General features: G+C 57.9%; 3 protein-coding genes across 13 annotated transcripts; all 3 read left to right on the forward strand.

Moving 5' to 3' along the window:
- The first annotated feature begins 412 nt into the window (after positions 1-412).
- Positions 413-11,578, forward strand: ZNF580 (zinc finger protein 580). Of its 4 annotated transcripts, none has more exons than XM_053915285.2 (2): positions 413-795; positions 10,631-11,578. In XM_053915285.2, exon 2 carries the CDS (start codon positions 10,643-10,645, stop codon positions 11,162-11,164), a length of 522 nt encoding a protein of 173 aa, XP_053771260.1. In that variant the 5' UTR covers positions 413-795; positions 10,631-10,642; the 3' UTR covers positions 11,165-11,578. The 4 variants fall into 4 exon arrangements, with proteins under 4 accessions (XP_053771260.1, XP_053771258.1, XP_053771259.1 ...); XM_053915283.2 differs by lacking the exon at positions 413-795 and adding an exon at positions 3,789-3,918; XM_053915284.2 differs by lacking the exon at positions 413-795 and adding an exon at positions 4,016-4,113.
- A 94-nt stretch (positions 11,579-11,672) lies between these two features.
- Positions 11,673-13,644, forward strand: ZNF581 (zinc finger protein 581). Of its 2 annotated transcripts, none has more exons than XM_045203383.2 (2): positions 11,673-11,887; positions 12,576-13,644. In XM_045203383.2, the coding sequence occupies exon 2, from the start codon at positions 12,594-12,596 to the stop codon at positions 13,185-13,187; it is 594 nt and encodes a 197-aa protein (XP_045059318.2). In that variant the 5' UTR covers positions 11,673-11,887; positions 12,576-12,593; the 3' UTR covers positions 13,188-13,644. The 2 variants fall into 2 exon arrangements, with proteins under 2 accessions (XP_045059318.2, XP_024426218.2); XM_024570450.3 differs by lacking the exon at positions 11,673-11,887 and adding an exon at positions 11,976-12,111.
- CCDC106 (coiled-coil domain containing 106) lies at positions 13,263-18,331 on the forward strand. 7 transcript variants are annotated; one of them, XM_053915282.2, is made up of 8 exons: positions 13,578-13,713; positions 14,271-14,905; positions 15,280-15,326; positions 15,482-15,557; positions 15,679-15,786; positions 15,862-16,038; positions 16,844-17,056; positions 17,525-18,328. In XM_053915282.2, the coding sequence occupies exons 4-8, from the start codon at positions 15,527-15,529 to the stop codon at positions 17,839-17,841; spliced, it is 846 nt and encodes a 281-aa protein (XP_053771257.1). In that variant the 5' UTR covers positions 13,578-13,713; positions 14,271-14,905; positions 15,280-15,326; positions 15,482-15,526; the 3' UTR covers positions 17,842-18,328. The 7 variants fall into 7 exon arrangements, with proteins under 7 accessions (XP_045059317.1, XP_053771257.1, XP_045059313.1 ...); XM_045203378.3 differs by having other exon boundaries at positions 14,271-14,901; XM_045203382.3 differs by lacking the exon at positions 15,280-15,326 and having other exon boundaries at positions 13,263-13,713; positions 14,271-14,901; positions 16,844-16,909; positions 17,525-18,331.
- The last annotated feature ends 119 nt before the right edge of the window (positions 18,332-18,450 follow it).

Below are 18,450 nucleotides of genomic sequence, written 5' to 3' on the forward strand. Positions count from 1 at the left end.
AGGAGCCTCAGAAGCTTAAGCTTCATTAGCTTCATGGGCCTCAGTTGAATTTGAGACACTAATAGAACGTTCTCCTTCGAAATCTAGTCTCGATCTATACATCCTTTAGTGAGGCTAAAGGTGTCCTACCTGCCTCTAAATTTCAGTCTTCTCACTGTGTTTTATCCCTATCTTCTTCCCCAGGTGCCAGGTAGATGAGACATTTCCGTACATATTCTGGTCTTTGTCGCCCCCACGCGGTCTAGGAGAGTTCCTCGCAGCATGTATCCAATAAAAATACGATTTGTCTGTAGCCTCTAAGGGGAAGGACGGCAGGGACGACTTCGATCTCATTAGCTTCCCCACTTGCAGCTCCGGAGGCTGGCGTAGAGGAGACACTTAACACGTATTTGTTACGTTCAGAATGACTGAGATGCAGGTCAGAGGAACTAAATGCTCTTGGAACCGTTCCTTCGAGGGTGTGTTTCCGGCCGACTGGCTTTCTCATGAACACCTTTCATCTTCTTGGGGATCGGAGCCCCACAACCCAGAAAGTGCGGTCCCAGCGCCTCCCATCTTTGAAAATGAAGAGTCCACGTAGTATACTAATTACACTGGTCTTGTAAACCAGAAAAGGGAGAAAATTTCCCCATAGACTCAAGAAGAAGGCCCGAGCCCCACCTTCAACACCCAAAGCTGAAATTCTGTTTCAACTATGCCTTGACTCTCCTCCTCGGCAGCAGAATCTGGGCGGCCGCTCGGCATTCCGCATGGACGGAAAGGGTCGTGCCCGGGACAGGCATCGCAGAGCGTGAGGTGGAGGGTCTCCCGGAGAGTTTGGGGCATCCTGGGGGGTTGGGAAAAGACGAGCCACTGACCCGGCGGAGGGGGCGGAGACCGTGGGGAGGACCGAGGAGGTTCGCGTCGGAGGAGCCCTCGCGAACACAGCACGGGCTAAACCCAGGAGACCTTGGTGGGTCTCGGAGGCGGGAGGCGTCGAATACGGGCTCTCCGAGGTGATTGACATCGGAGGACGAAAACACTTGGTTGGTGCCACAGGACAAGCCTGAAAGGAAGAGATCTCGGTGTTGGGCAGATAAAAACACTCAAGTACTCTGGGGAAATCTTAGAAGAGAAGAGGGTTACCGTGATGGGATGGAACAGAGATGCAGGGAAGAGAAAACGCGCTAGAGGTTTGAAAGAGGAGATGGAAGGCAATATAGTAAAGAAATTGCCCTGGCTGGTGTGGCTTGGCGGATTGAGCACCTGCTTGCGAACCACAGGGTCGCTGGTTCAATTCCCAGTCAGGGCACATGCCTGGGTTGTGGGCCAGGTCCCCAGTGGGGGGGGGGGGGTGCATGAGAGGCAACCACACATTGATGTTCCTCTCTATCGCTCTCCCTTCCCCTCTGTCTAAAAATAAAATAAATAAAATCTTAAAAAAGAGAGAGAGAATATGTGTCCCACCGATGCTGGGGGCATGTAGGAAGACTCTCAGCATACTCTCTAAGAATTGGTTGATGGATGCAAGATGCCTGGGCAAATCCTGGCAGCACGGGGCAGTGGTGAATTAGAAGGTGTAGAGTTTGGGCACAGGCAGGGCCTGTGGAAAATCCCCCAGCTGCCTGGAGAGATGAGGAGTTTAAGGAGTAGAGGGTTGAAGATGACAAAGATGGGGTGATGCAGGCAGGTCCGGTGGTCCCCTCAACCCTTAGCTTTCCTCTTCCCACCTTCAGTCAATGCAATCTTCCTTCCCTTAGTTCCTGCTTTCAGGAATAAGCATGAGTTCATCCTCAATAACTGCAGGCAAGAACTGCAGGTTTTCCTATCCCCAGCAACTACTCTCTCCTGAGTTAGCCCCTCCTCCTCCGCCCTCTGTGCCTTGGGCTCATCTCCTGCCCTCAGCAAAGGCCAATACCTGCTCATTGACCTCAAGAGCATATGGTACAGGTACACACATGAGTGGGAGTGGAGAGGGCTACCAGGACTTCAGTGGTGCTGGCTCCACCAGTTTATAGCTGCCCTGAGTGCCTGCAGATCTTCCAGAATGCCTTTAAAAATTTTTTTATTCATTTATTTTTAGACAGAGGAAAGAGAGGGAGAGAAATGTCAATGTGTGGCTGCCTCTTGAGCCCACCACGGGGGACCTGGCCTGCAACCCAGGCATGTGCCCTGACTAGGAATCCAACCAGCGACCCCTTGGTTTGCAGGTCAGTGCTCAATCCACTGAGCCACACCAGCCAGAACCCAGAATGCTTTTTGTTTTAAGGCCCATGGCCCTTCCATGCAGATGTCTGGTGCTCCACCTGTGAGGTTTGTGACAGCGTCTTCAAGCGGTCCAGCAGTCTTTGCCAGCACGGGCTCGCTCACCCGGTTTCCAATACCTATTCCTCTGCCTGGTGGTTTGGGATTAGAGGGGAGCTGTCTCGGCATGTCCTGGTGCTCAGGGGACACTGAGTCTGTTGCTGAGATGGGCACAAAATTGATGGCTTTAGCAAGAGGTCTGGGAATTTTCCCCGGGTCTCCACCATCCAGCTAGGGAAATGTCAGCAGAACTGGGCTCTGGTTCTCTAGTGGACAAGGCTGCACTCATTTATGGGCTGTGCTACCCAAGACTGAGTGATCTGCCACTGCAGGGTGTGCTGGAAGTCTACAGGTGGCAGGGAGCAGGAGAAAGACGGTCTCACTTCCTGGGGTGATCACCTGTCTCCTTGTTCCCTTTCGTCTCAACCAAGAGGCAAGGGCGCCGGATTTTAACTCTGCACCTGGGTGCACTTTGTGACTGGGGTGTTCACTGTCTGGCCTTGGAAACCTGTCAGTGGAACAGGAATGGATGACTTCCTCCCTGTGAGCAGCCAGAGGGTAGTGTGACTTGCCAAATTGCTCTTTGTTTCTCCCAGGTCGCCCATTTTGTCCTCACTATGCCCCCAAGTTCAAGTGGTCACTTACATATTGACTGCCATGGGGTGCTCTCCACGTATCCTGTGGCTGGAGAAGCAGTACAGGATGGTGCAAAGGCAGGTGGGCCAGCTTCCACCAGGCCTTCTTACAAAGCTGCGAGGGCCTCACGCACTCAGCATTGCGTCTCACACTCGGAACTCTGTACCTAAGTGTGTGGCTCCTGTGGAAAGCCTTTAAGGTGCTCCAGCAATCCTGACCACCTCTGCCCACTCCTGACCTTCCCAGGAGTTGGCCCACTTACCCTGGTGTATCTATCAGGGAGGGGCTTCCTGGCTGGCTATGGAGGCTCAGGCCAGAGGTTCTGGTGCACCCTTGACCTGATTATCATTTCAGCACTACAGCCCTGAGGAGGGGTCAGCATCATACTAGCCGGCCCTGACTAGCTGTGTGACCCAGGGGCGGTGACTACCCGTCTCTGGGCTTGGTGTATGAGAATGATACTTGACCCTGTTTTCTCGCCCCATAATGCATCTCAAGGCCTGTGTTTCCTCAGTTGTCCCACGGATTCATAATTCTAGCCCTATGGTTTTGCTGTGTAGCAACAGACGACTCACTAGCCCTTTGTGGTTTCGGTTCCTATTTGAAGCTACCTTATTTTCTTTTTGTAAAATGTCTTGGGCGTAGTCTTATTTATGGTAGAAAAACTGGCTCCTGGAGCCCGGAAGAATAAAACGTCACTTTTCGGGGAAAAGCCAACCCTTTTTTGTCTTCTCTCCTTCCGCATCTATCACGTCGCCAGTGACTTTATGGACTGGGTTTGCTTTGGTTTTTCCCGTTGCAGCCCGGAATCACTGTTTGCGATATTTGTTTCCCTCAGGGGCGGATTTCTGAGACCCCATTTGGTCGCAATGGCGGCGGGAGAGGGAGCCGGGGTTTGGGCAGTCCGGTTACATCGCCACCGCGCGGGGTCATCCCTTGACTCGGTTCCCCGCGCGTTTGGACCCGAGAGGCCACCGCAACGCGAGCCGCTGCCGGAAGGTCGGGGTGAATCAGCGAACGCTGTGCATTGCCGGGAGGGTCGTGCTTGGACCATAGAGACGCAGGGTAGAGGAGCCGGTGCAGTAGAGACGTCTCTGGGCAGGTAGAGAGGCCCTGAGCTGGGGGCCGCAGTCGCGGGGTTTGACAAGTGGGACGCACGTATTTCGGGGTGCGGGATGGAGAATCCCTGAGCTGGTGAGTTTGGGGAAGAACTTCACTTACCCCCTGCCGTCCTCCAGGGTCAGGGTCCCAGAGTTGACCTTGCCCCTGATTCTTTTGGAGGCCATGGGCCCCCTGCCCTCCTTGGGGCGCTTGCACCTGAACTGGCTCCGTCCTCTTCCTCCACCTCTGCCTACCGACCTTAATGGTGTTCCCTGTATGTGCACATGGAGGAGGCACCGTGGCCGGAGCCCGAGCTCCCCAGGGCCCTCACTTGTCCCCATTATCTGCAGGACTTCAAGAGCTTCCTCGCCCCGGGGAGCCCCTGCATCTCCCACTTAGAGCTCCTGCGCTCAACCAATTTCGGCCAAGCCTTCGAGCGCCCCAGCTGTCTACAGGTATCGCTTCCTACACCAGCTGGGTTGGAGCAGGCTCACGCCTGCCTGCTGTGTCCTGGTGTTTGCAGGAAGCACGGAGCTCACCCGACACGTCCCGGACCGCTAGGCTGGAAGGGATTTCCTGGGCGCTGGGGAGGTCCCAGGAGCTCCACAGAATCTTATTTCTTGCACCGAGGGTAGAGGCTGGGGCCTCACTGCTTACTGGCTGTGGGACCTGAGCCAAGGGCCTGCCTCTCTGGGCCTCAGGTTCCTCATTCCTGAAATAGGGGATGTCTTGTGGTCACAAGCTACCTTGGCCAGGGTGAGAGGCAGGAGAGGCCCCATTGACTGCCACAGCCCCTGTTTCTAGCCTGGGTCAGTTACTGTCGCATTGTGGCACAGTTCCCCAGCCTGTCAGGTGGGGTAGAGCTCTCATTCCCCGTGCATGGAATGAATGGAGACATAGGTGTTCTGGGTGAGCTATGTTGCTCCATCATTTCCTTGTAGTAGCTCATGGTGCCTGCTGAGATGAGCTCAAATAAATGTTTGTTAGTTCTGATTCTTTTTAAATTGCTGGGGTGGGGCTGGAGCCCAAACGACGTAGGACTCTCTATTTTGTGGGTGGGAGTTATTGGCCCAAGTGCTTTCCTAGGGGCACCTTCCTTTGCTCGGGAGGTCGGAGCCATCCGGGATCTCATTCCTGCAACCACTTCTGGATCTGAAAGTTGGCAGCATCCAGGTCTGGAGGCAGAGCCAGGGCTCAGGGGAGTGGGTAGGTGCAGCACCTGTGGCATTTTAAAAGAATTTTAAAAATATACTTTCAGACATCTTCTTAAAAAAAAAGATTTTATTTGTTTGTTTTTAGACAGAGGGAAAGGGGGAGAGAGAGAGAGAAACATCAATGTGTGGTTGCCTACTGGGGACCTGGCCTGCAACCCAGGCATGTGCCCTGACTGGGAATCAAACCGGTGACCCTTTGGTTTGCAGGCCAGTGCTCAATCCACTGAGCCACACCAGCCAGGGTGACAGGTGGCATTTTTAGAGTCTCGCCTAGCTGAACAGTGAGGACTGGGTGTGACGTGAGGGACTTGAGGTGTGGGATGTACTGGTTCCAGGGGCAGTGGGCCTTGCAGATTGAGAAGCCCAGTGAGGGAGGGTTGAGGAGATCTGGGCTGGGTACAGAGAGGCGGGTGGGAAGCCTGGCAAGTGGATTACTTGGACCTAAACTGACCCAGAGGCACAGGGATTGTTGGATGGGAGCATGAGATAGCATGGGGTGAATGGTGGACATTGAGAAGAGGGTGGTCCAGGAAAGATGCCTGAAGGAGGCAGGGCTCAGACTGCAGGCTGGAGAGGGCTAGGAAGTGAGGAGGCTGGAGTGGGGGGCACCAGGCTTGAGTACTGTCCCTGCCAAGCCTCTTGTGCTCCCTGAGGCTCAGCGCCATGCCCGCCTTACTGGATGTGAATGTGTTGTCTGCACTGACTGACGTTTGGGGGACTTGAGTAACCAGTCATTCTCAGGGGAGTCTGGAAAGAGACAGCGGAAGGCCATGGTGTTTATTCGACAGTGAAGAAGGCCAGGATGGAAGTCCTGAGAGCATGAGCAGAGGCACGGTGTTCCAAAATCTGGGGCCTGAACCAAGAAGTCAGAATGGTTCACTGTGGCTGACTGGTTAGGGTGGGTGAGGAGAGGGGCAAGAAAGGTGGCCAGGGCTGATGGGGAGAGGCCTCGGATGCCAGGCCAAGGGGTTCTACCTGTAGGCAGAGCTGTGGGCGGATCCTAAGCAGAGGAGGTGTTAGATGCTTCCTGAGCTGGTGGATTGGTGAGTGTGGCATAGAGGAGATGCCCAGCGAGTTTGGGCGTCAGGGCACACAAGCTTCCAGAAGGCTGAGGAGGAGCCTGCCCACAGAGCAAGGGGAAGAGATCCCAGGCAGAGGAAAACACATAAGCCTTTGCACCTAGAGCCCAAGTTCAAGGTCTAGTCCAGACTGCGAGATTCTGGCTGTAGGTGAAGCACAGGAGTGAGAGGTAAGGTAAAGAGGCTGGGTTGCCTGATCCCAGGTGAAGGAACTTGGGGACTTGGTCCTGAGGGCACCAGGGGCCAGGACAAGGCTTCGAATGGTGCAGAAGGTCCATTTGACACAGGTGTGAGAAGAGTGACGGGTCAGTGTGGGAGGGGAACTGGGGGCCAGAGACCGGAGAGAAGGCGGGTGCAGGGGCCCAGGCACAAGAGGAAGAGGCCAGAGCTGGGGCTTGGGGCTGAGGCATACAGCTCAGAACATTTCAGGATGAGGAAGTGGACAGAACCTGGTGCCTGTTTGGCCTTGGGGAGGAGGGAGTAAGTGGGGGTGTGTGAGGACATTTGAGATTCCAGACTAGTGTGGATGGTGGGGCCTCATCATGATCATATCCTGGGAAAGAAGAGTTAATTTTTTTTGTGTGGGGGGGTTATAGATAATGCTACACTTTTGGAGGGAGTGATTGCATTCATTCATGCATCATGCAGCCAGAGCCCCTACCCTCTCCCAAGGCCTTTGTCAGGTCCTGAGAATACTGTGTTAACTGGGACAGGGCTAGGCCCTGCCTACGTGGAGAGCTGGGAAAGCAGACAGCGAAACAGCAAATCCCTAAATGAGCAAAGACCACCATGGACGGCGACATGGGATGCGGAGGAAGTAAGCTGATGGGACAGAGTGTTGCCTCCTTGACCTCTAACACGACCCGTGAAGCTTCCATGACGAAGTGGCACTTGAGTTTAGAATGAGTGGCCGGAGAGGATCTGTCCTTGTGAAGGGCACAGTACACGAAGGCTCTGGAGGTGGCAGAGATTTTAGGGGTAGCAAGGCAGTGATGGGGGCCCAGCCCACACAGGGCCTGAGGGCTTCTGGGGTTTACTCGAAATGCAGGGAGGTAAGGTAAGGCAGGGTTTAAAATCAGGAAATGACAACTTTAAAAAAAATGCTGTGACATTGTCATAGAGAAAGTGGGGGGGAGGCAGAGAGATGGGTGGGTGGCTGTCGCTGTAAACCATGGTTTGCTGTTGGGCGGCAGCCGCCATGGGTTGGGGAGAAGCGTGAGGTGCTTAGAGATAGTGGTCACATGACCTCTCCAAGCTTCCTCCTCATCTATAAGCACCTGCCTCATGGATCTGCTTGGAGGACGTGGTGTATTCAGCAATAGTCAGGGCTCAGTAAGTTGTGCATTGTCATTATTTCTGCGGATGGGGTGGGAATATGGGTGAGCAGGAGACTTAAGTTTGGGCGGTTGTCTCCATCTGTAGACCAGGAGCAAAGTTAAGCCCTGGGGCACATTTGGCCCTATGTGTTGTCACGAGGGGAAGGGGGGTTGGGAGGGTGCCCGCCAGGGATGCTGCTTTACATCCTCCATTGTTCATGACAGCCCCCGCCACAAAGAATGTCAGTAGTGCCGAAGTTGGGAAGCCCTGGTGTGGACAGAAGGCGTCGTTGCCCCTTTAAATCAGGCATGCCCCCTCAGTCTCCACCGTCCCCACCTCTACAAGGTTGCTGTCCAGTAGAAATAGAAAGGTGAGCCACACTAAAACCAGTGGAAGGGAACAGGTGACATTGATTTTGAGAACATTCTGTACTTAATCCAACATATCCAAAATACTGTCGTTTTAAAGATGTATTTATTTATTCTGAGGGAGAACGGAAGGAAGGGAGAAAGAGAGGGAAAGAAACATCGGCATGTGAGAGATACAAAGATTGGTTGCCTGTCACATGCCCCTAACCCGGGACCTGGCCCGCAACCCAGGCATGTGCCCTGACTGGGAATGGAACTGGTGACCTTTCAATTCTCAGGCCCCCACACCATCCACTGAGCCACACCAGGCAGGCCCAAAGTCCTATCGTTTTAATAGTAAGTCAATATAAAAGTCATTCACGAGATTGGTTACACTCTTCTTTTACTACAAAAGCTTGGGAATCTTTTGCATGCCCTTTTTGGCCCTCGGAAGTGAATTGCCACAGTCCCAAAAGGCAGGCAGTCATGAGCCACGTGTGACTTTTTAGATTTAGGTTAAGATAAATTAAAAATCCTTATCCTTGATCTCACTAGCCACTACGGAGTGCCCAAAACAAACAAACAAACAAAACACAAAACAGCCACGTGGCTAGTGGCTGCCCCATTGGACAGCGTGCAGATCCCAGACCCTTTACATCATCACAGAAAGTTCTTTTGACAGCTCTCCAGGATGCAGTTCTGGCCACCTTTCGGGGGCCCAGAACTGGATCCGATAATAAAGTCTCCGTTCCCCTCGGCGCTCCCAGCTGCCGCTACCCCCAGATACTACCGCAGCACCGTCCCTCCCGCCCTGCCTCGGGACGGTGGTTCCCAAAGTCCGCCCCGCCGTCTGCGGCGCGCTCCAGCTGGCGTCACTACCGGCCACTGGACTTCAACTTCACGCGGCGAAGCTGGAGAACAAACTGCGGGTACTCCCAGTGCGGTCTTCGCGTGCACCTACAGCGCTATCGCGATCGCACTCCACACTGACGTCTTTTGCGGACGCCGCTTCTCTGCCTCGGTTTCCCCCTCAACCCATTGTGCTTTGGCCGGTGCCAGCAAGACAGGGGACCTCCCCTGCCCAGTAGGATGTGTAGTCTTGGGCACTGTGGGGCAGCGAACACAGGCGGGACCTCCAGTAGAAACAGAACAAGCTGGGCGCGCCTATTCCTTGGGGGACTTCGGGCAGACTTACCGCGCCTAGCCCTGGTTTATAAATTGATCCCTCACTGAGACGGTACTGTTCCTGTCGCGCTGAGAGAAGAGCGGGGGCGGGCTCTGCGGTTCCCGCGCACTCACTTCCCGGCCCCTCCTAACCAGGGTGGTCAATACAGGCCGGCGGTGGGAGCGGCCCGTCCAGGGACGGCGGAACCTTTGTGGCAGCGCGCTCGTTTCTGGCCGGCGCATTTTCCCAGGGACGCAGCCGTCCTTCGCGCCCCCGCGCCCGCACCCCCCGCGCTCGCGTCCCCGGCGCCGCCGGCCCGGAGCTCCCGGAAGTCTCGCTCCTGCAGCTGCCGGCATTCGCGAGGGGAAGCCCGGGACGCCCGGGACCTCCGCCCTCTCCTCCGGACCCGAGAGGCCGCCGCACCGGGTAGGGGGCCGGGTCAGAGAGAGGTGGCAGGCTTCAGGACGGCGCGAGGCCGGGCAGGGCGGGGGAGGGGTCGGCGCTTCTGGGTGGGGGTGGGGCTGGGAGGGGGTGAAGGGGAAGGGGACCCCAGGGTGCAGCGGGGAAGGGGTTGGAAGGCTCTGCTGGGTATAGCGGGGCGAGGAGAGGAAAAATAAAGATGTCAGCTGCACACAGAGGGGCGGGCCAAGGGGGCTTGGGAAAGATAGTTTGGGAAAGGGACTCCGGAGGCCGTGGTGTATGCGACCAGAATGGGGAGGGGGAAAAGTGAAGATGGCAGTGGTTTATGTGTGAGGGACTCTTAAGTGGTGGATGGGAGATTCAGGAGCCGCAGGGACTTAGAAAGCAGGGAGCTGAGGGTCCTGGGGACGCAGACACAAAGTGCAGACGGTGGGTGGGGGAGTGTGGTGAGGATGTGGGGACCATGAGGTGCTAAGGGTAGGAACAGGCCAGAAGAGCCAGACTGAAAAGTGGGGAATTGGGTTAGTGGGGCTCTGGGGATGTACCTGAAGAGGAAATTGAGAGGACACGGATGTCCCTATGTATGGGGAGGACTTACAGCAGACCCGGTGGGGGTAGATCCAGGAGGGCCCGGGAAGCAGAGAAAGGGTGGCTGCGTGGTCCTGGGGGAGGATGCAACCTGAAGTGGGGCTGGGGAGCAGAGGAAGCAGCGACCCTTTACAAAACTTATGAAGGGCCCGGGGCCTGAGCTAAAAAGCCAAAAAGATGTAAAGGTGGGGAAATAGACATGGACGTTGATTGGCTATTGTGAGGAAGTGGCAGAATGATGTTGTCTGGTGGGGTCTGGGGCTGGAAGGAGGATGCAATCTGCCCAAAGGCAGATTGGGGCCCAGGTATGCTCAGTTGGAGGTATCCCAAAGCGTCTTGGAACCCGAGCGATCTGGCTTGGAGTCAGAGGTTCTTTTTTGCAGGGAGATAGGTTAGTGGTGCAGAGGAGTAGCATTGAGAAGGAGCACACTTTCCCCAGAAGTGGCCATTTTAACTTCTCTCTCTCCTTGCCTCTCCTAGTTGCCGCTCCAGATGCTGCTGCTGCCCCCGCGGCCACCCCACCCTCCGTCCTCCTCTCCGGAGCCCATGGACCCACCGTCCCCCAAGGCTCCCCCTTTCCCCAAGACGGAAGGGCCTTCCTCCACTCCTTCCTCGGTGGCGGGACCCCGACCCCCACTGCTGGACCGACACCTGCTCATCGACGCCAACGGGGTCCCCTACACATACACGGTGCCGCCGCCTGAGGAGGAGCCCCGGCCCCCACCCCCGCGAGTGTCACCCCCACCAGAGCCCAGCCCTCGAAAGGGCTACAGTTGCCCGGAGTGCGCTCGTGTCTTTGCCAGCCCTCTGCGGCTGCAGAGCCACCGTGTGTCGCACTCGGACCTCAAGCCCTTCACTTGTGGTGCCTGCGGCAAGGCCTTCAAGCGCTCCAGCCACCTGTCCCGGCACCGCGCCACGCACCGCGCCCGCGCGGGCCCGCCGCACACCTGCCCGCTCTGCCCACGCCGCTTCCAGGACGCCGCGGAGCTGGCGCAGCACATGCGCCTCCACTAAGTCCAGACCTGACCCTGGGCCTGGGCGTCCGACTCACACAGCGGCACAACCATACACACTCCCCGGCTCTGCTGAGGCTACTGCCTTACCCCAGGCCTCAGTTTCACTATCTATCCAAAGGGAGAAACGTCATTCCTTCATTCATTCCCTCCCTTTCTCCCTAGTTGTGTGATCTAGATCAAGTTGTTGACCCTCCCTGGGCCAGGGAACCAATCGCAACTGGGTTCTAGCCCAGCTGTGCTGTGTGAGCCTTTGCAAATGACTTAACCTGTCTGAGCCCTGGCTTTCTGTTCCGAAGTGGTGAAAGGTTGTCCGCTAAGAAGATTTGGCAAAAGCACGGGCACAGCTCCTTTCTGTATCTCTCCCTTCCACCCACGCCCCTCACCCTTTGCTCAATAAACATTCCACACTTCACTTCGGGGACTTTTCTTTCATCTGCGGCAGGAGGCAGCGGGGTTAATGGTGGAACTCGGGCCTTACGCACGGAGGAACCTTTATGTCGGTGTGTGTTTCTGGCCGGAGCCGTTTCTGCGAGGGCCCAAGCGCCCCGCTCCTTTCCCTCCCCCGTACCCTATTCTGTGTCTTCCCTTCCCTGCTGCTCCCGTAACCCCCTTAGCGATGTCACCGGCTCTTGGGGCACCAGCAGAGGACCCCTACCTGCCGCTACGGGGTTAGCTTGGGGCCGGGCCGGAGTCGCCCGGACCTGAGAGGCTGCTGCACCAGGTACGGGAGCCGGGAGGCGGCAGGCGGGCTTGGACCGCGGAGGGGCGGGGCCGGGTGAGCCGGGACTTGCGCGCGGGGCGGGGCGGGGCGGGCTGCTCCGCGGGCTCCGAGCGGGCGCTGCCCACAACTCGCGAAGAAGCCGGAGGCTGGGCGTGGGTGGACCTCGGGAGAGCTAGGACCTAGAAAGATCTGGGGTGGATGGGCGTGCACTGGAGAGCCTGGAGGTAGCCGGCCAGGGGCGGGCAGAGTTGTGCAGGGAGGTGGTCAGTGGGGGATGGGACGGGGCCACAAGGTGGCAGCCCCTCTGAGGCTGGGGTGTGTAGAGGGGCAGACAAGCTTTATGGGTGGAGTGTGTAGTCAGGGGGCAGTAGAGAAGGGACAGAGAGGCCTGGAAGTATTTTGGATGGGGTAGCCAAAGTAGAGGCAACCAATGGCCTGGGGAGGGCAGAGTGGGAGACAGCGCGCTCCAGGTTGGGCCTACAGTGGGTGGTGGGGCCGAGGACAGGAGGGGTTTCTCAAGAAGGGAGACCGTAGGAGGCTTACAGAGGGCCGCAGAGTCCAGGGCTCAATACTGGAGGAGAGAAGGAGGATGCAGAAGTTTTGGACAGGCCCACAGAGGGAGGAGAATGGAACCGTGGGTCTAAGCTTCCCTCCTCTATGTAACCTGCCCCTTTCTCCCACCCACCAGGCCTCAGCCACCCTCCGGATGCTGGTGCTTCCAGGCCCCTGTCCCCAGTCCCCAGCGCTGCCCTCTGCTGAGGCCATGGAGGACTCTCCTCCTCGGACAGGCCGGTCCCCACAACCCGGACCTTCCTCCTCCACAGGATCTCCGCAGACCTCGTCCCCTCCGAGGCCCAACCACTACCTGCTCATTGACACCCAGGGCGTCCCGTACACCGTGCTGGTGGACGAGGAGGCTCAGAGGCAGCCCGGGACCGATGGGGCTTCGGCTCAGAAAAAGTGCTACAGCTGCCCGGTGTGTTCCCGGGTTTTTGAGTACATGTCTTACCTGCAGCGACACAGCATCACCCACTCGGAGGTGAAGCCTTTTGAGTGCGACACCTGCGGGAAGGCATTCAAGCGGGCCAGCCATTTGGCACGGCACCACTCCATTCACCGGGCCGGTGGGGGGCGGCCCCACGGCTGCCCGCTCTGCCCTCGGCGTTTCCGAGAGGCCGGCGAGCTGGCCCAGCACAGCCGGGTTCACTCCGGGGAGCGCCCGTTCCAGTGCCCTCACTGCCCGCGCAGATTTATGGAGCAGAACACGCTGCAGAAGCACACCCGTTGGAAGCATCCATGAGTCGGGGTGCGGGGGTACCCCTGGTACCATGGTTCTAGGGGAGCCTGGACTCCTGTCCTCCCCAGGCTGAGGCTGGGTTGCAGGGCCCTGGACACAAACACAAACCCACCTGTTCTGGGGGCTGAGCCCTGTGGAAGGAGGAGCGCAGGAGTAATCTTCACATCCCTCCCTGTATTTGGAGACAAGATGGGAACAAGCCCTCACATTCACAGAGTGGTGTCCTCTAGCCTCAGCGATATCAGAATTATTTCCAGGCTGAGCCCTGACTGGGGTGTGTGGGGGAAGACTGCTGGGTGCGGAAATCCTCTGGCCTGGAAAGGTGGTTGGGGGCCATCGGGAGCCTGCGTCATCTTCCTGAGGCCTCCTTGCTGATGTTGGGAGGCAGGGGCTCCAGACCTGCCTCCCAGCTCCAGCCAGGGACTGAGAGTAGACACCCAATAAATCCGTTTTCCACTTCGAGCACTTGAGACATCTTTTTGGGAACAGTGGCTCAGCTCACCTGCTGGCTGCCCAGCAGGGAGACTCGGTAAGTGCTTGGCTTGGTGGGCCTCGGCTTGCCTGGCTGGGGAAGGGGCTAGTCCTTGCTTGGTTCCTCAGGACCTGTGTCCTCTAGGCAGTGTGTTTTTAAACTTATTTTTTGAAACCATGCTCCACTATAAGAAATGCATTTTACATGGCACCCCAGTGTATGGATATGCCAAATGTGTGCAAAATAACAAGTCACCTCTTACATGTACAGGTCACTCCCATATATTTATCTATGATTTTTTATAGTTGATCCCATCCTATTACATTGAATTCTCTGCCCATGAACCTGTAGTGTGAGAAACGCCTATCTAGGGCAGGTGTCTCCCCTTGGACGCTTTGACTGCTGCTGCCGTTCATCGGTAATAAGAGCGGGTCGGAGTGTGGTCCCAGCTCAGTGTCTCAGACATGCAGGCCCCGGCACTGCAGCGTTCAAGCTGTGTTCGCAGGAGCGCTGGCAAGTCCCAGAGCCTTTGGCCTCCCACGACACGAACTTGAACTCTGACTACGGCCAGGCACTGACGTGTGTCACGTCACTGCATCCTCCCCACTTTACAGGTGAGTAAACTGAGGCCGGGTAGAAGCAGCGGCCAGGACCGGGATCGAGGTCTGAATGTGGCGAAACCAGTCCTTAAACACCCACATGGGCTGAGGGTGGGGGGTAGGCCCCTATTTTCAGGGAGGGGGATAACTCACTCCCTCAAGATCATGGGAACCGTGATCTCAGGGGATCGTTTAAGGGGACCCTCCCCGGGCTTTAACTTTCCTGGCTGCCCCCTACTCGCCCCCAAATCCCCCGACCTCTTCCCGGCCCGACTCGGTGCGCACACAGCCACCCGGGGGACCTCCGAAGCTACCGGCTCTCCAGGAATTGGGAATTTCATGACGTTCCCTGCCCGGGCCTCTCAGGGCGGGGGAAGGGAGGGCTGCCAGGGGCCATCGCGCAAGTGCGGCCCCGGCCTCCGCCGCACAGGACGGGCCTCACCTGAGGCCGGGGCTACCGGAGGAGGCGCGCCTACCGGAGGACCGGGAGAACATCCCTGTCCACCCAGCGAATCGCCGTCCCTGACGGCCCACCCGCTGGTGGGTGGGCACTTCCCTCCGCTCCCCGCGACTTTGCAGACGTTCCCCGGCGCCGGGAATGGGCGCCGCCGCAGCGGTCGGTTCCTGGGCGGGATTCTGCTCTCGGGTGGGTGAGCGCGGGATCCCGGCCCCTCCCCCCTCCCCCGGCCCCGAGCACCTGAGGGTGGCTGTACCTACACCCATGGTCTGGCGCACACCCAGCTAGGACCCGTTGCCACCTTCGCTCCCCCTCCCACCCGCGGGACAAAGGGCGGGGGCGGACCCCACGCGTGACCTTCCCCCTGTAATGCGCACGCGCCTAGCCTCCCACCGCAGGGGAAGGGGCCATGCTCGCTCACGCGAGTGCGGGGGAGGCTTGTGGGTTCCCATGGGTGGGAGAGGCGCCGTGCTTGGGCTGGACCCCCACCCCCTGCCTGGAAGTTAAGGGCCGGCTCCCCATTTGCCTCTCGCATCTTTTGACCCTGAGGTGACTCGTTCTGGCCAGGATATCCTGTCTGTGGACCCCACCGGAACCCGATTCTTCTTCCCTGGGTACTTGTGCAGCAGCCCAAGAGTTTGGACCCCAAAGGTGTCCTCCCATCAGACCCAGAGGCCCTGGTCCTCAGCACTCACACCCCCCCCAGTCCTGAGGAGTGTGCCCCACCTCCTGGGATGTCCCTCCATCTGTGGCTGCTCTTTCCGTCCAGTGCTTCTGAGGTGCCCAGCTGCTGGGGTCCACGGGAGGCTGCGCCATGAGTGACCGAAACAGCCGGAGGAGGACACGTGAGGAAGCTGGGACCCTGCCCCCCACCCTTAGTCCCACCACCACTCTGCCATCCCTGCCCTCTCCTTCCCAGGGTTGAGGGAACTTCCCTGGGCTGACCCCTCTGCTTCTTCTCTCTAGTGAAGAAGGACGATGAGGCCTTCGAGATCTCTATTCCCTTCGAGGAGACACCCCACCTAGACCCACAGCTCTTTTACAGTCTGAGTCCCTCTCGGGGAAACTTCGATGGTGAGCTGGGGGGTGGGCAGGGCATGGAGGCCCCTGCGTCAGCTGGGGTGTGACCAGGGTCCTTGGCTGCCCTAGAGCCTCCAGAGGCTGCATCCCCAACCATGGCCCTGATGAATGGTGTCAGGGCCCAGCTGCACATGGCCCTGGAGAGGAACTCATGGCTGCAGAAGCGCATCGAGGACCTGGAGGAGGAGAGGGACTTCTTGCGGTGTCAGCTGGACAAGTTCATCTCTTCTGCGCGCATGGATGCTGGTGAGGGCATCCCATGAGCCAGTGCCCTCCCTGACCCACCCCTGGGCCCCAGCATCCAGTTCCAACCCTTCTCATGCACACACTCATGCTTTGGAGGCCCAGTGGGGATCAGGCAGCTTTACCTTCTGCTTAGTCCATTGGCATCTCCAGGACCCCAAGCCCAGCTTCCCTCCTGCCTCTGCTGATCAGCAGGATCCTGTGCCCCTTTCCTTTCCCAGTTAGTCAGGGCTTTCCTTTGCCAGATATTTAGCTGTGCTTTGGTGAACCCAACTGCATGCTCCACCCCTTGGTGCTCAGCGCCCCCCTGGCTGGCTCCCTTTCAAGCTCCCACATTCCTTTCTGTGAATTCCACCAAAAGGCTGGGCAAGGGGCCCACCTTTTCCCCCAGATGGATGTTGGGGACCCCTGTGCTCCAGAAGTGCCTCTAGATGTCCAGAGTGCACTATCCTGGATGTCCAACTAGGTCCCCAGAAAAATCCTCCTCCACCATAGGCACCCTAGTTCCAGACTTCTCCAAGGTCCCCAGTCCAGTGTAGGATGTCCACCAGACCTCTTGCCACCAAATTTGGGACTCAGCTGAATGTCCTCACTCAAGCCCCACCCTTCACTTCTACTCTCAAATCACAGCTGATTGTCCTGTATTCAGCGGTCTAGGTAGGGACCTCAGCATCTATACGGCATTTCTAGTCCTTCACGGGGACCTATGTGATGTCACAGCCGTCCCCACTTTGCAGACAGGTCTCTTGCCTCCTCCCCCCTCATGTTCCCACAGTTCATGTATGTCTCTCCCCCCATCTCTCTCCAGAGGACCACTGCCGGGTGAAGCCTGGGCCCCGGAGAGCTGAGGGCGATGGCCGGGGTGGAGCTGCGGGTGAGGCCTCTGACCCTGAGTCCGCTGCCTCTTCGCTCAGCGGGGTGTCTGATGAAGGCAGTAACATGGAGAGGAAGAGGCAGAAGCAGAAAGGAGGCGCTGGCAGGAGGCGCTTTGGGAAGCCCAAGGCCCGGGAGAGGCAGCGGGGTGAGGGGAAGGTGCAATGAGAGGGGTCTGGGTGGGTACTTGCTGTGTCACCTTCCCTCCCCATCTGTAACTGATTGGACCTACTGGCGGCTCCCAGCTTCCAAGTGTGGTCTCCGTTTAGTCTTTACATTTTGGTCCACCCTCCCCAGGCTGCCCGAGCCTCAGGCCTGCTGGGAACTCATCCCTGACATGCTGTAGGGTTCCTTTTTCCTGCTCATCCTCTCCTGGGGTCTTCCTCCAATTTCCCCTCCTCCAAGTTCTATCTCTGTTTCTCCCACCCGCTTTCCCTCCTCTTTCCCATTTTGTTGGCCATTCCTGTATCCAGCTCCTCACTCATATCTTCCCCTTCTCCATTCCTTTGCTTGGGTGGGCCTTGACTCCGTATGTCTCTTGTCCCACTTATCCCTCATATCTCTCTGCCTTCTGCTTCATGTCTGTCTCTCTATTCCCCCCTCCTTGGCCCTGCAGTGAAGGACGCTGACGGTGTCCTCTGCCGCTACAAGAAGATCCTGGGCACCTTCCAAAAGCTGAAGAGCATGTCGCGGGCCTTCGAGCACCACCGCGTGGACCGCAACACGGTGGCGCTGACCACGCCCATCGCGGAGCTGCTCATCGTGGCCCCTGAGAAGCTGGCAGAGGTGGGCGAGTTCGACCCCTCCAAGGAGCGTCTGCTCGAGTACTCCCGCCGCTGCTTCCTGGCCCTGGACGACGAGACCCTCAAGAAGGTGCAAGCCCTCAAGAAGAGCAAGCTGCTGCTTCCCATCACCTACCGCTTCAAGCGGTGATCCCGTCCCACCTGGCCCAGGACATGCCCTCCAGCCCCTGCCTCACTTACCTCCCATCCCCTACCTGGCACGCAGAGAGCGTGTGCACGAGTGGGATGCCCCTCGCCAGGGCCTGGGAGTGGGCAGCGTGCTTCTGCGTGTACCTCTCTCCTCCCCCTCCTGCAGACGCCCATTCCCACCCCTGGTCCCTTGTATATACAATAGATCTGCCCTCCTTCCATCCCACTTTCCCAGCATCCTCCCCATTCCCACGGTTGGGAGGGTCTCACTTAACCAAGTTCCCAGAGACCTGTAAACACTGGCACCTCTCCTGCCCTCACTGGGCCCCTCCTCCTGGGAAAAGGGCGGGACTCTGCAGGGCGGGGACACTGTACATACCCAGCCTCCGCCCCCAGCCCCGAGGGCCCGCATTCTGGACCTTCCCCAACTCCGTGTGAGACAGAGAATTATTCAGAGAATTTAAATTAAAAAAGATGATAAAATTTGGAATAAACTAGGCTCCGCCTCTTCCTGGGAAGGGGGTGGCCGTTGCCACGGCGACGGTGGCGGGACCTTGAAGGGCTCCAAGGGAGCGGGCGGTCAGGCAGGAAACGGGGAGGTTGGGGAGAC

The sequence above is a fragment of the Desmodus rotundus genome, chromosome 12, assembly GCF_022682495.2.
Source record: "Desmodus rotundus isolate HL8 chromosome 12, HLdesRot8A.1, whole genome shotgun sequence".
In the NCBI taxonomy this organism is placed as follows: Eukaryota; Metazoa; Chordata; class Mammalia; order Chiroptera; family Phyllostomidae; genus Desmodus; species Desmodus rotundus.